Consider the following 14,149-nt stretch of genomic DNA (forward strand, 5'->3'; position numbering starts at 1 on the left):
GGAACGCAGAGAAAGCTTGATGAATCCCTACACTCCACTAAAAGTGAAGATGGAGGAATTTTAGCAGACAGCCAACATAAAGATAAATATGAATAACCTGAGTGGGTGAAAGGCTGGCGCCTGTAATTCCCGCATTTCTGCGTCCTCATCCATATTCCCCGACAACTGCTCCCGCTAAACTCTCCTCCCTCCTGTACGCGGGGTCCCAGCCCCACTGAATGGGTAATTGGGGTCAGAGTGCAGCTCTTCGTAGAAGAGGAGCTTATTGCCACGGTGGTGGTGCGACTGTCCTCTCTCCTGGCTCGATCTCCCCCTGCTGTCTAGAGCGGGTCCAGGGTCAATGCACTAGCCACACTCTGCCTACCCAATAGCACAGCTGTCAGTCCACATGACCTGTGTCTTGTCTCTATCCTTGTTTAATCCCACTATGTAGGATTGTCCAGGGCATTGCCAGTTTTAAGTTTGTATTGTTGAATTTTACAAAAGTGCTCATGATTTTCAACCAGGGGTAGGTGTACCATAGGTTTTAACAAAGCAAAATTGAAACTTCCCCTGTAAAACATAGTAAATGTGTAACTTTTTATTAATTTTGATAAATGTATTATTATGGAGTTTTGGTTTGTTTGTGTGGTTGGCACTTTGAGCAGACTATTTTTAGATTTTTATATAATATTGATTTTATTTCAGTAATATTTGTTACTTTGATTTATACAGATATTCATTTTTTTATTTTCTTTTTTTATTTCGACAGTTGTTTATTTTACTGTATTTAATATTTTTTTTATTTTGCTTGTATAATGTCGTTTTATTAGATTTTATTTATTTTTACTTTTTCACGCTGTCTTTGTTTATTTATAAAAAAAAGTCCTAAACATTCTTAAAGGGACACTAAAAAAAAAGGAAAAGAAAAGAAAATTCATTGTCCTCTCTGTCTGTTTTCTCCTCTGAGCCCTCTTCTCTAGGGAGAGACTTCTAGTGTAGCTGAATCAATCTTGTGCGGGCGGCCATCACTGGGCCCCATATTAAATATCAGGGGCGGATAACTGGTGAATAAGCGCAGCAGACCCGACACAATTGATTTTTCTCGTCAGCACATCGTGAGCACGTTCCTCTCACCCAACTCTAGTCAAGTGTGCATCTACGAATGACTTCATCTGTAGTACAAGCTTGATGTCAGCTCAGTCTGCAATTGAAATCGTTTGTTAACCACGTTTTCCACGACCTGCAGTTAAAGGCGTGACTTTGCACACTGTTGCTTGATAGGTTTGACTGAGTGTGTGGAAATGAATGTTAGTGGATGATGTTATGAACACTGTGTGTCTCTGTCCGAGCGTGGGTGTGTGAGTAGGAGGATGAAAATGGACAGAACGGGATTCCTAAGTGGAGCTGCAGGAGCGTGACAGCTTAGATTGATTCATTGCTTTCCTCCGTTGAGACTTTTTGTGTTTTGCCCTCCCTCCACGTATAGCGCAGAGCACTAGGCAGCCGTTTAGACTAGCCGTAGCGTTGTATCGGGAAGCATTAAGTGTTTTAGCCGGCCGGGGTATGAATCACCGCAGCTGTTTGATGTCATAGAAAAGAGCGAGCAATGAGCGCAACCCACCCGCCACCCGTTTTATTAGCTTAGCTCTTAGCTCCAGACGTGACACACACTCGTTTATTTAATATCGCCCGCAATATTTTTCCCAGTCTGTGCCCGTCCTTCTCGGCCCTCCGTCTGAATCTATCCATCTCTCCGCGACAGTAGAGCCCTCTCTTCCGAAGAGCACCTCTCCTTTCTCCTTCTGCTGATTTGATCAGGTATCACAGGATGTTACGTGATATTGTCTTATGAAAGGGGCCAGGGAGATAAATCTCAATGATGATGTCATTAATCAAATACTGAGGGGTCATGAGAAGGGGGAGGGAGGTGTATTAACTCTTTCCTGGCTGAAACAAATACCAGTTGTTGTAGCTTTTGAGGTTATACTTGATATATTGGTAAAGCATTACAAAAAAGCATTTTTTTTTTTCATGGTGTGCGCCAAATGGATAAAGCATGCAAACTTACAGGAATGGCTGTGCCATTGTTTCATTTCCAATTTCCTGAAGTGAGGGGTCTTAATGTGAGTGAGCTTTAAAGAGGCCACATAAGGAGCTGAATCATTTCATTCCACTTCCAGCCTGAAAACAATCTCAAACCCCACTGTTTGTAAAACACATGCATTTCAATCTGCAATGAAAATGAGACTTGTCCCCTTTAGTTACAGTGATTCATTGTGGATGGTGTGTGTGTGTTTGTGTGTTGGAGTAAGAAGGTGAGCTTGTTGCTGTGTCGTGAGTTGTGTAAATTGTATACATACGTATGTGTATTTGTAAGGCAGAGGGGGCTGATGAATTCTCCGAGCTCTCCTGTGCCCAGATGGGTAATGATCTCTGGGTGCAGGGGTCGCCTCTTGTCTCCGCTCATTCCTCACATGATAAATGAGGGCTCCTATGCCACCCGTGTGATCGCAGCCACATTTCATGCTCAACTTGAAGCAATGGAGCAGATTTCTGTGTACCTCCACAATAATCTAATTTTTTACAAATTCATTAGTGATGACTTAGTTATTTTGTTCTTCAATCCCTTTTCCCATTAGCCACATTTTTACTGTAGTATCAGCAATATCTCCAAACAAGAAACACTAAAACAACAATTGATATATCTATATGTGTGTCTGTGTGTATTTGTAAAAGTAATTTCTCATAATATTTAACATTTTCTACAAGTTTAATATATGTAAGTTATTTATTAGAAGCTGTTATGCTCAATCAGCCTCTTGATTTAAAGTATACACTGACCCCTACTATCGGATTGATTGTCAGCCAAGGGACTTTTTAAAGATCTCTCTGTATCTGTCTGTTCTTGTAACTCATGTGTTCTCGTGTCAGGCCATGTAGACCTATATATTAGACCGCCTTCTACAGTTAGGCTCAGCTCTGATAGAGACGGATGGTTACGGGGCAGGATAATGAAATGAAAAATAGCCTCACACTCAGTGCCGGGCCATAATGGCAGTGTGAGATAGCAGCAGAGGCTACTTCCTGTTTAAACTTGTGCATTTGTTGCTTTAGAAATTAAAAATATACCTTTACAGAGAGTGATGCCTGTATAAATTATTAGACTCATCCATCATTGGCTTTAACATCCACATTGATTTTTAATATAATGGGTGTACCATTATAGACCACAGCTGTAGGTAAGCGGCATTATTAGTTTGGATGTCAGTCCTCATTGTGGTTTCCTTAGTAACTTAAATTCATAATTGAAAAGACATTATTCCTTCACTAGGTGACGTCATTGGCATTATTGAGCCAGCACATTGCTGCAGAGCAGAGACGAGGCCTGTGTTTAATCTCTTTAAAACTTTCTCCAACACACTCAATAGGACCTTGATGATTTTCTGTTCTGAACTCACCCAGCCACCCCTCTCCAGGTTTTACACCTGCTTTCATATTAAAACACAGCCCGGCTCTCTCCCTCAAACGATCTCTCCATCCATATAAAGACAGAGTAAAACCTTCTTTTATTACCAGAGGGAATTAAATAACTTTTAGAATGTGGTTTTCTATAAAGCACCACACAATGAATATTCATGCTGCAGCGGGTTGGGCATTACTTGGGGTAAAAGTTATATATTTTTTTTGTTGGGCTGGTGACGGCATACGGGCAAGTGAACCACAGCGATTTATGAAGCTGTTAAAGAAAAACAGCAGGCATGGAGCTTGGTACACCTACTCTCCTGTCTGCTTTATAAGCATGCACGCTAATCAAGACTAAATGCTTTTTTACAAGCTGGCCACTAATAAGAAGAGATTTTAAAGCTTTATAGTCCCTGTGCGGATTGTAGGCTACGGGGAATTGACCGTCCGGACAGCTCGCTCTACTTATTCAAGGTCGTTGTCTTGTTGGGGCTTTTTTGAAACAGACCTAGATGAGGTTTAGGGTGACCTTGAGAAGATGCCTGGACTTCATAGTTTTGTTAACATCTTCCTTAATGAAATACAAATAAAAAATCACCCTATTCTCCTTCATCTATTTTCTAAATGCATGTTATTGATCTTATTGAGATATTCATCCAAGCATGTGTCATAATTTGTAACATTTGTTTTGACCTTGTAATTCTTAATCAAAATATCAACTGGACATATTGGGCTTTTCCATTAATTTAGTCTGCCTAAACCCTGCCCATATCTTGCAAGTGACTGCAACCTTTGCCCCCCATCCAATCAACAACTGATGAATTGAACCAAGTCCCCACTCCACTTTTTTTTTTGGTGATAATCTGCTTTATTCAGAAGTATGTCACAATGCAGATTAAAAAAAAATCTGTCGCTACTTCCATCATCTCGGCTTTAAAATAAATGGGATGCGTTTGATTCCTGGCTGGCTAAATTTAAAGGGGACCTATTATGCCCCTTTTTCAAGATGTAATATAAATCTCAGGTGTCCCCAGAATGTGTCTGTGAATTTACAACTCAAAATACCCCTCAGATTATTTATTATACCATGTTGTAAATGCCCAATTTTGAGTGGAAGCAAAAACATTCTGTGCTGCTTCCCGTCCCCTATCCAGAATAGTTATGTGCAATTACAGCTTGTGCCTTGGATACTCTGCCAAAAACAAACAAAACATCTGTTTGTTTTTGATTATCATCTCTATGCGTTTTAAAGGGTCAGTTCACCCAAAAATGAAACACCCTCATGTTGTTCCAACCCCGTAAGACTTTCGTTCATCTTCGGAACACAAATGAAAATATTTTTGATGAAATCTGAGAGCTTTCTCACTCCTTCATAGGCTGCTTGGTAATTGCATCTGCCAGCCCAGAAAGTTAGTAAAGACATCGTTAAAGTATTCCAAGTGACTACAGTGGCTCAACCTGAAGTTTATCAAGTGACGAGAATATTTTTTGTGCGCAAAAAAACAACATAAACAACAACTTAAGTCATCTGCGTCTTCTTCTCAGTTCTCGCGCATGCGTCGTGGCGCTCTCGCGAACTCGCATCAGAAGCCCACACGTAAGAATTAATAGTTGAATAAAGTTGTTGTTTTTGTTTTTTTGCGCACAAAAAATATTCTCGTCGCTTGATAAACTTCAGGTTGAGCCACTGTAGTCACTTGGACTACTTTAACAATGTCTTTACTAACTTTCTGGGCCGATGCAATTACCAAGCAGCCTATGAAGGAGTGAGACAGCTATTCAGATTTCATAAAAAATATCTTCATTTGTGTTCCGAAGATGAACGAATGTCTTACGGGGTTGGAACAACATGAGGGTGAGTAATTACTGACAGAATTAAACATTTTTGTGTGAACTAACCTTTAAAGTCATATCAATTTAAACTTTTGATATATGAGAGTGCACGCACAGGAAGCTGGATGTCAGACTGCACGTCCCGTGTGTACATTTACATTTATGCATTTGGCAGACGCTTTTATCCAAAGCGACTTACATTGCATTATCCTATACATTTATACATAGGTATGTGCAATCCCCTGGGATCGAACCCACAACCTTGCGTTGTTAACGCAATGCTCTTACCACTGAGCTACAGGAAAGCAGGAAGTGTATAAAACTATTTCTTATTGCCCTTAAAAATACACAATGTTCTGTAAAAAAACACACAAGGTTCACACAAACACAGTCGGTTATGTCTGTGAACGTAAACGGAAGAGGAAAAAAAGCATATGTATATTAGATCTGTGTATTAAAGTAACAGCAGCGTAATATACTGTACTTACTGCTAGGGCTGTAATCTCCCAGTCGATTAGTCGATTGTTGGTCGATACGTTCTGGCTCGACCAAAATTCTGATTGGTCGATTTTTTGGCGCGTTCATTTCATCAGTTTTCCGCGTTCGTTTCATCAGGTGGAAAGCACTAATTGCTAATGGGGGTGTTTTCAGAGCACCCCTGTTCCACAGGTAACAGTCTGTCTTCAGAACACCCCCCTTGTTTTCACTTCTTTTGGATTAGCCCAACCCACCGGAGAAGAGAGACAGATAGAAGAAAGTAGGCTACTAGAAGGTTTGCTGAATATTATTTATTTAATTGTGAGAGCGTTTAATTCATAGTCAGTCCTCTTCTACCATGTCAACAAAGACATCGGCAGTGTGGCAGCATTTTTTTTTTAATAGAAAACGGGAAAAAATGATTGGAGCCCAAAGCGCTGTGCCCACTGTTTGTATTAGTTTTGAGCCTAGATGCTTTATTTTCAGTTATGCACTTTATTTCGTTTTTGCTCTTGATCTGGTTTGTTTAATAAATATTATTTTTTTATTAAAATTGACGTGCCTTTTGTGTTTAAGAGTAAAAGCTTTAAGTTAATAGTCTATTCGTGTCTCAGCCGCGAAGCTGCGCTCCTGTGTTCAACTCTGTGCGAGCTGCACCACGGCTGAAATGATAGTGCCTGTCAGTTATTATAATACATATGATAAAAACAATTGTCTAAATTATGTTGCATATTCCTCAAAAGTTCTTGTGATGATTTCACTAGTTGACAACAGTACTATTTTCGGAAATCATAGGCTATGGTATTGCGCAGGTGCACGTGATGCAACGCTGTCAGAGCCGACAGACTCGTGTGTCAGACTCATTTCAGTGCAAAATAATTAGGTCAAAAACTATTTAATATACTGCAAATAGCCTACTATTTTTTTATGTTTATTTATAATTCATTTAGGCGGACAACAAGGCTACCAAGTACTGAGCACAGTGCGCAGCTAATTAATTTAACGTTTTTTTTTTCCTAACGTCATTTTTGGTCGATTTTTAGTCGAAAATTTCAGCACTTCAGTCGACCAAGATTTCCTTTGGTTGATTACAGCCCTACTTACTGCTGTATATGCTGTTAATATGAATCAAACAACAAAAGAAAAACAGAAAATCAATCACTGCTCTTTATTGAATAATTTTAGTAGCTTTAATAAAATGAGATAAACATGGCGGGCTGTGTACAGCTCACTCAGGGGAGGAGCTAAGCTAATAGGGCAGATTCAGTGACAGTCGTGGGCAGGGCCTGTACAATGTGACATCACATTGAAGCACATTTCTGAAAGGCTCGTTTTGAGACCGTTTCAGATTAATGGGGAAAGTAACAAATTGAGTGGATGGATTTGTGTACACTGAATTTTGGATAATAGGTCCCCTTTAAGCTTTGCTTCTCAAGGTGCCCATGATTCTTCAGTTACACTGTCATTGTTCTTCCTAAAGGTGTGCCTTAAAGGAGATACTGAGTCCATAAATGGTCTCTTCCGTTTTTAATGGCCCTTCCTTGATTTACATTCTAATACTACCTGATTACCGAGAGGCTCGTGTCCCTGTGTGTGTGTGTGTGTGTGTGTCCTGAGCATGTACTCATTGTGGAGTCACGCAGGCATGTAATAAATGAAGCTATTGGAAAAGGCAGTGGAACGGCAGGCACTAATCGGGGGGATTGTGCCTAGGAGAACGCTGGCGCAACGTTAAATCAATACTGTAGATCAGTGCTCCATCTGGCTGGAAAATGAGCGGATCACCATAAACATCTCGCCAAGCGCCTTGCCGCACAATCAATGGTTGCCATATTGATTTAGTTATTGCAAGTTCATATGCTGTGGACAGTGTTAAATATACATTCAGCAGCTGAGAAGCATTTGTCTGAGGGATGTTTAGTGAAGGCCTGAGTGGTGAGAAGTTGGAGGAGCCGGTGTGAGTGTGACCTCAGAAGACGCCCAGTTCCCTGGTTAATGAGATCTGAAATTGAAATACTAGTACAATAAAGTAAAAACATATTATTTCATTTTGACATCATGGTCTTTCTGTAACAGCGATGAATACACTGTTTCCAGTTGGGACGTCTGTTTTTAATTTCACATTAGTGTTTTTAGGAGTTGGCAGTCAGGTTTGTCTTAACTGAAGCCGTGTGGCAGCTTTGCAAATTTAAATTACAAATTTGCATGACTGCACAACTTTTTAAATGTAATTAGCATTCCACAGTTTTCAGTTTTATGTATGGGCCAAACTGGTTTGTAGTGCTCTAATTGAACCTCAACTTTCATTTGTTTTTGTTTTTTTAACCTTCAGGATCACAGAGGACTCTACAGCAACCACACTGGAGGCACTAAAGGCCCGCATACGAGAACTGGAGAAGCAAATCCTCAGAGGAGACCGATACAAGTGTCTCATATGCATGGTGAGAACTCTCGCTTGCCAATATTGTGCGTGTCCATGTGGTTGTGTTTGGTTATAACCGCATCCTAATAACATGCCATGGTGATATAACCTAACACCCGCAATCATGCACCCAGCTGGCTGAAGCTTTGTGATGGTTTGCCTCCTTCAGCTTCAATCTAGCATGGCCTGAAAAATTAACCCATACAATTAGGTTCTGTTACAGGAGTTCCTCTAGCAGTAGTGGCCATCCTTTTGGATATCTATGCTAAACCTTTTCAGCTTTATTTATATAGGTGCTTCTGACTAATCAGACATGCCTCTGTATGTCTGGGGGTTGATTAGATCCATCCTGACTTTTCAGTTTCATTCAAATAAAATAAAACATCCTGAAAGTCACCCAGATATGCAGATTGATCACTTGTGGCCTTGTAGAGAACATTGTCCTAAATAAAGATGCTTGTAAATGTTTTGATTATTTAATTAAAAAGATTCTAGACATTTTTCTGTTTGCTTCTGTCTCATGTGCAGTCTGTGGATTTGAGCATTTCCCAGTGGTGGTCTACTGCCACCTGCTGGTTATTGGAAATAGAGCAGCCCAATAAATGAATTCTCAGTAAATGAACTGTTAACATCTGTTTTAGACAGTTGCCACCTACCTAGCATGATATCCAAACTGAATACTCGTGCAAAAAAAATACAACGGAACTCCCAACCATCCCTTTTTATCCTTGCTCAGTGTTGCGCGAGAGCTTCTGTTGATAGCTACACTCGTTGGTCTGATGTGTGTGTCTGTTCCTGCCGCGGCGGCCACATTCTTTTTCTCAGTACCGCTCTTGAATATCCCTGCAGCGGAAGCCACCCCAAACAGGGGCTGACGGCAAGAATCAGGCGGCCAAGAGGCACGGGAGCGCAGAGGCCCTGCAGCTCGGCGTGTACTGTTTGTACAGAGGCTACGTAACGGGCTGCAGCACTGCCACTGCGGACAGCAGTGGGATTAAGAAGCTGCTCCCACTCCGGAGGGTAAGGCTCTCTGTGCTCCCATTGGCCTAACCCCGCCTGACCCCTGCACTGCCCCACATGCTCCCTCACTGCTCACCTGCCTGCCTCCATTGGCTGCTCCTTGCTGTGCTGGTGCTGTCTAGTGATGTCCGTTGTTGTATATGTGGGTGGCTGTAGATGTGAATTATGTTCATTTGACCTGTTTAAATTAATTATTTGTCTTTTTTGTCTCGTTTCTCTCTCTGTCTGTTTTACCTAAGGACTCCTATACAATGCCACTTACCTCCATCCAGTGTTGGCATGTGCACTGTGAAGAATGCTGGCTAAGGACTCTGGTAAGAATGGCACATTTGCTCATCAGTAGGTCCATAATGAATCATCCCCCTGCAAGTCATTATGCAAATGTAGGCATAATGTTAGAAACCTATTGTTTGTTAAATTCTACATGTTTCTTTCTTATACTTAAGTGTTTGTTTTTAAACATTTGGGCTAATTAATTTAATTATGCTGTCCGTTAACAATCGAGATGTAATATGCGCAGCTCTATTTCATAAATTTTAATGTGTGTGTGTGGGGGGGATTACCAAATGAAAAATTGGGTTTATAAATAGCAACAATAAAAGTAGCATGGTGGGACTCCTTGCGTCTTAAGTAAATATATATTTATAGTAAGTAGACTCTTTTCTCACACAGTATGAATTCATATATAAAGCTTTCTTTACATTTTTGTAAGTGGTTCCATGAAAATCTAAATTGTTGTTTATCCAATAATTTTTAATAATCGGTTAAAAGAAGATATGCTATAATATTAAGTGATTTGATATTGTCTTTAAAGAAATACATGCTGAATCTTGCTTATTCTTCTCATTTGTGTACATGAATATATGTAGCTTTATGTTTTTGGAAGGGGGTTCATCATATATATGAAGGGACCTTGGTTTGAAAACCCCTGCATTAAGAAAATGATATCACATGACACGCATCACAAGCTCTTCCTTGGATTACTTGAAGTCGTGTCTATGTACATTTTTCACACTGAAGTGTAAAAGAGAATAGGGGCACAGTTCTGGCTGGTGTAAATTATGAAATGTGGATAGTTCAGGTACATATTCAATTTCAGTTCTAGGCACCACAGAGTGCCCAAACCTTCTCATGCAGTGAGTCACTCTTGGTTAATGTGCTTAATGGAGTAGTTTATTTTGATAATGTTGTGGTATTTGGCTATAGTGTAGGTTGAAGAGTTCATCTCGACCAGACCTGTGAGATTCCTCACGTAGTGCTCAAGGGTTTTAAATCCTTTAAGTCGGTGTTGGTGTTCTATTTGCCTCTTATCTTCAGAACTGCGATTGCCTCTACTTGTCCGATTGTAATCCCAACACTTAAACTCACTGGCTCTTCCTCTTCTCTCTAAGCTGTTTTAGCCGGTCTTCCTCTGGGAGCCCACTCTCATTAGCCGCTAACACATTCTGTCACCACACGGAAACAATTAATAAGGAAATGTTTCCCAGCCTCAGCCGGTTTCCAATATGCTATATATTAAATCAGCTCCTTCCATCTCCGCTTATCACAAGGCCTTCTGTGCACGGCTCGCCGGCAAGAAGGAACAGAGACGTGTGTGCGCACCAGCCCGTGCTGCCACAGCGGATTGTTAGTGATGCAGGCATTAAAATTGTTGCCTAAAGACAGCAATAAAAGTAGCACGGCGGGGCTCCTTGCGTCTTGATCAAAGTAAATGTGTGTAATTTGGTTAGCGTCAGCCTTGTTTTATGAATCTAATGGAGCGCAGCAGCCACCCGCCACTGATGCGAGGAGCCCACGTTTAGACCGTGACCTGCCCACGCTCATTAAAACTAGGTAAACTCCTGCTTCCTAGAACAAAGAAACCAAATCTCAGGTCCCCTTTGTGTCTGGGGGATCGTTGGTGTGGAGGGAAGCACACTGGAGTTGTTTCTGCTACACTGTTTCAGGTTTTACTTCTCAAAAAAAAAAAAAGTAAATGAACATGACTCAGTCTATGTAGGGAGTCAGAAGGAGAATCCAACTTCAATTTCACACCGGCCACATCAATATAAACCACTCTCATAGTCAGACCATGATGTTGAATTTGAAACTTTTATGATTATTTGCACATTTGCCGTGTAATGGTAGAGCCCATTGTTACTGCATAACAAGCCGGGTAGTGTTGCTGGATTTCTTTCATTCTGTGCAGTCAGGATCAACGGACCGGGTTCTGGTGCCCTAGACATGAACCGATTCATATGGAGCCACAAATCCTCTTTACAATTAGATGTGAAGGCACACTGCAGGGTTCAAGCTCTTGCACCCTTACTGCTCCCAGATTCCTCAGTTTGCTTTTCTAGGGCAAAAAGTTCCTATATTAGCGGGAGCAGTGCGCTTCATGTGTATGGGGTGAAATATGCCATCAGTGGCACATGTGCGAGAAGGTCACACGAGGACATGATCGCCAATGGTTGCAAGATTCCTCACAGTAACGTCACTGTCTGAACTTCACCAGACAGTTGGGTTCGTTTCTAGAGGCGGCACACGACAAACGTGAGGATTTTATATCTTGCATGCCTTGCTGTTTAGGTCTCCATCAAGTGTTGTGGTATTTTATGAAGCTGAGTAAGTATATAGTTTGCTCACTTTAAGAGCAGATCCTGTGATTTTCAGTCGGTCCTGTTCAGCATGTGTGTGTGTGTGGTGCAGACAGCAGACCACACAGCTCACCTTCCTCCTCCTCCTCTACCTCTCCCTGCTGTTCTCCTGCTTTTATGGAGCAGGCTTTATGTGTACTGGCTGAACATCAGAGTGCTAGTGGGAAAGGCGCATGCTTGTCGAACAGGGTGGGCTTCCCGTGTAAGGCCCAAAAACAAATTTTTCGTCCACATACATACACTATTAAAGTACTCTACAGTACAAACTGCACTAGTACTTGAGCACCAAATCAGTGTATATGCGCAGACCCAAAACTTTATGAACGGTAGTGTAGACTAAGAAGGAAATGCTTGTACACCAAAAGTGTCTTTAATAGCATAGCAGTTTGCATTTTCAAATGGAAATGACCACCTTCTCACTTTTTGCTTGTCTGTCTTTCTCTTCTTCTAGGGAAACAAGAAACTCTGCCCACAATGCAACACCATCACATCACCAGGGGACCTCAGACGTGTCTATTTGTGAACAAAAAGGCCGGGATTCTTTTTGTTTAGTTTTACTTTTGTTTCCATTTGCGCTAGTGTTTTTGGTTTCCCCACCGCCTGAGGGAGTGGAGTATCCTCCGGCCTCCTGACCATGAGAGGCACGAGCACAGACTCGCACTGACTTCAAATGGGGAAGGACTTAACAAGCATAGGACTAATGAGGACTTCATAGACTCAGTCCTCCTCTACAATTGCTTGTGCAAAGAGCCCACCCGCTTCCCTCTTGTGTTGGTCCATGGTCCACCCTCTCCAAAGTCAGCTTAGTTCCTTGATGAGGAACCGTTCTTCTCAGATGATGGAAAGAGTACTAATTCTGTCCCTTCACCTGCACTGCTGCTGCTGCTCTTAGTCTCCCACTTTCGCACTCTGTGGCAACTTCTTCACCAAGACCGTTGACGTCCACCCGCCCGGAACATCAGCCTGACGATAAGAAGAGGAGACTTTAACGGACCACCCGAGGCTCTCCAGAACCCCTCAATCTTGATTCTCCATTGTGTTCTCATTCACCCCAAATCATTACTACTTTTGTGGTGTTCTAGTCATGTCAACCAAATTCAATGAATCAGTGCAAGCACATGTATAATAGTCTCTGTATGTTTACAGTGTTGTGAGTAAATGACATAGAGAACAAAACACACTTGTATACACGTGCACACACGGACACACATGCACATACAGAAATATATATTGAATAAAAGTCCAGTTTTAGTTGGGGGTGGTTTGGGTCGGGAGGGAGGGCATATGTTTCAATCTTGGTGAATTAAAAAAATGAAAAAAGAAAAGAAAACCCTCTGTATTTTTAAAGCAGATGTTGTTGTCTTGAAGTTGAAGTTGTATTTCATTGTACAGGAAGAAAATTTAAGTAATAATAATAATAAACTACTCAAACTAGGACTTAAAAGATTTAGGTGTACATTTTTCATTGAAATATACAGTAAAAACTGTAGATTTAACCCTGAAACAAGGGAAAGTATCTTCCTTTTTCTTTGCTTTTTTTAAGAAATGGAAAGATTTGCTTTAATTCACCCTCATTTTTCAGTTTTTTTTTAGCTTAATGCTAAATGCCATATGTCTGTTACAAACTATTGGAATTATTGCTTATTCCGTTGAACATACAGTATTAAGAGACCCCCTGACCAGTTGCATATCAGTTTCTTCCCTCGGAAAGGGATTTTTATAAAAAAAATAAAAACGTCAAAGGGTGCTCTCATTTACAAGTTATGTTCAGACATCCTCTCTGAAACATCAAGGACATGGTAAACATTTTATTTTGTTTTCTCAAAGAATGAACTGGAAGAGTCCAGACTCGTTTCCCTGACTGGCCGACTGACTGACTGCTCACATTTTCCCTAGGAGTGAGACAGTGTGCTTTATATTTGTACATCTATGTATTCTGTGATTTCTGTATTGATGTAAGCGCAAAAAAAGGAAGAAGTGAAAGGTCATTGCTGATCCCAACACCACAATAAACAGTCAAATGTTGCATTTGTTATAACTTCTTTCACTGTTCCTTAAACTCTTTACAGTGGCTGGGTCAACAGCTGTACCAAACATCCTCTCTGCAACGATTTAGTAAAATGCAGGTAGTAAATAAGAATTAGGGTTGACTCTTTGTATCCTTCCTTTGCCGAACAATTCGTGCCTGCCCCAAAGATGACAGATTGCACAAGATGATTGTGTGATATGGTTTGTGTCCTTGTATATTCTTGAAAATGGTACGTGTCTTTCCCGTTTGTAAGCTACATTTGACATCAATTAAATGACTGTAAATCTG

General features: G+C 40.9%; 1 protein-coding gene across 10 annotated transcripts in view; it reads left to right on the forward strand.

Annotated features, from left to right (window-relative positions):
- rnf220a (ring finger protein 220a) overlaps positions 1 to 14,149 on the forward strand; it is a 221,413-nt gene extending 207,264 nt beyond the window's left edge. For 5 of the 10 annotated variants that reach the window (XM_079613459.1, XM_079613460.1, XM_079613455.1 and 2 more), the window contains 3 exons: positions 8,087 to 8,195; positions 9,436 to 9,510; positions 12,284 to 13,865. In XM_079613459.1, coding sequence (XP_079469585.1) covers positions 8,087 to 8,195; positions 9,436 to 9,510; positions 12,284 to 12,355 — 256 coding nt within the window. In that variant the 3' untranslated portion in view covers positions 12,356 to 13,865. Of the gene's footprint in view, positions 1 to 8,086; positions 8,196 to 9,025; positions 9,197 to 9,435; positions 9,511 to 12,283 lie in introns of all 10 variants that reach the window. The other 5 variants (XM_079613453.1, XM_079613456.1, XM_079613454.1 and 2 more) reach the window with 2 other exon arrangements.

Source organism: Phoxinus phoxinus, assembly GCF_949152265.1.
Source record: "Phoxinus phoxinus genome assembly, chromosome: 5".
NCBI lineage: Eukaryota > Metazoa > Chordata > Actinopteri > Cypriniformes > Leuciscidae > Phoxinus > Phoxinus phoxinus.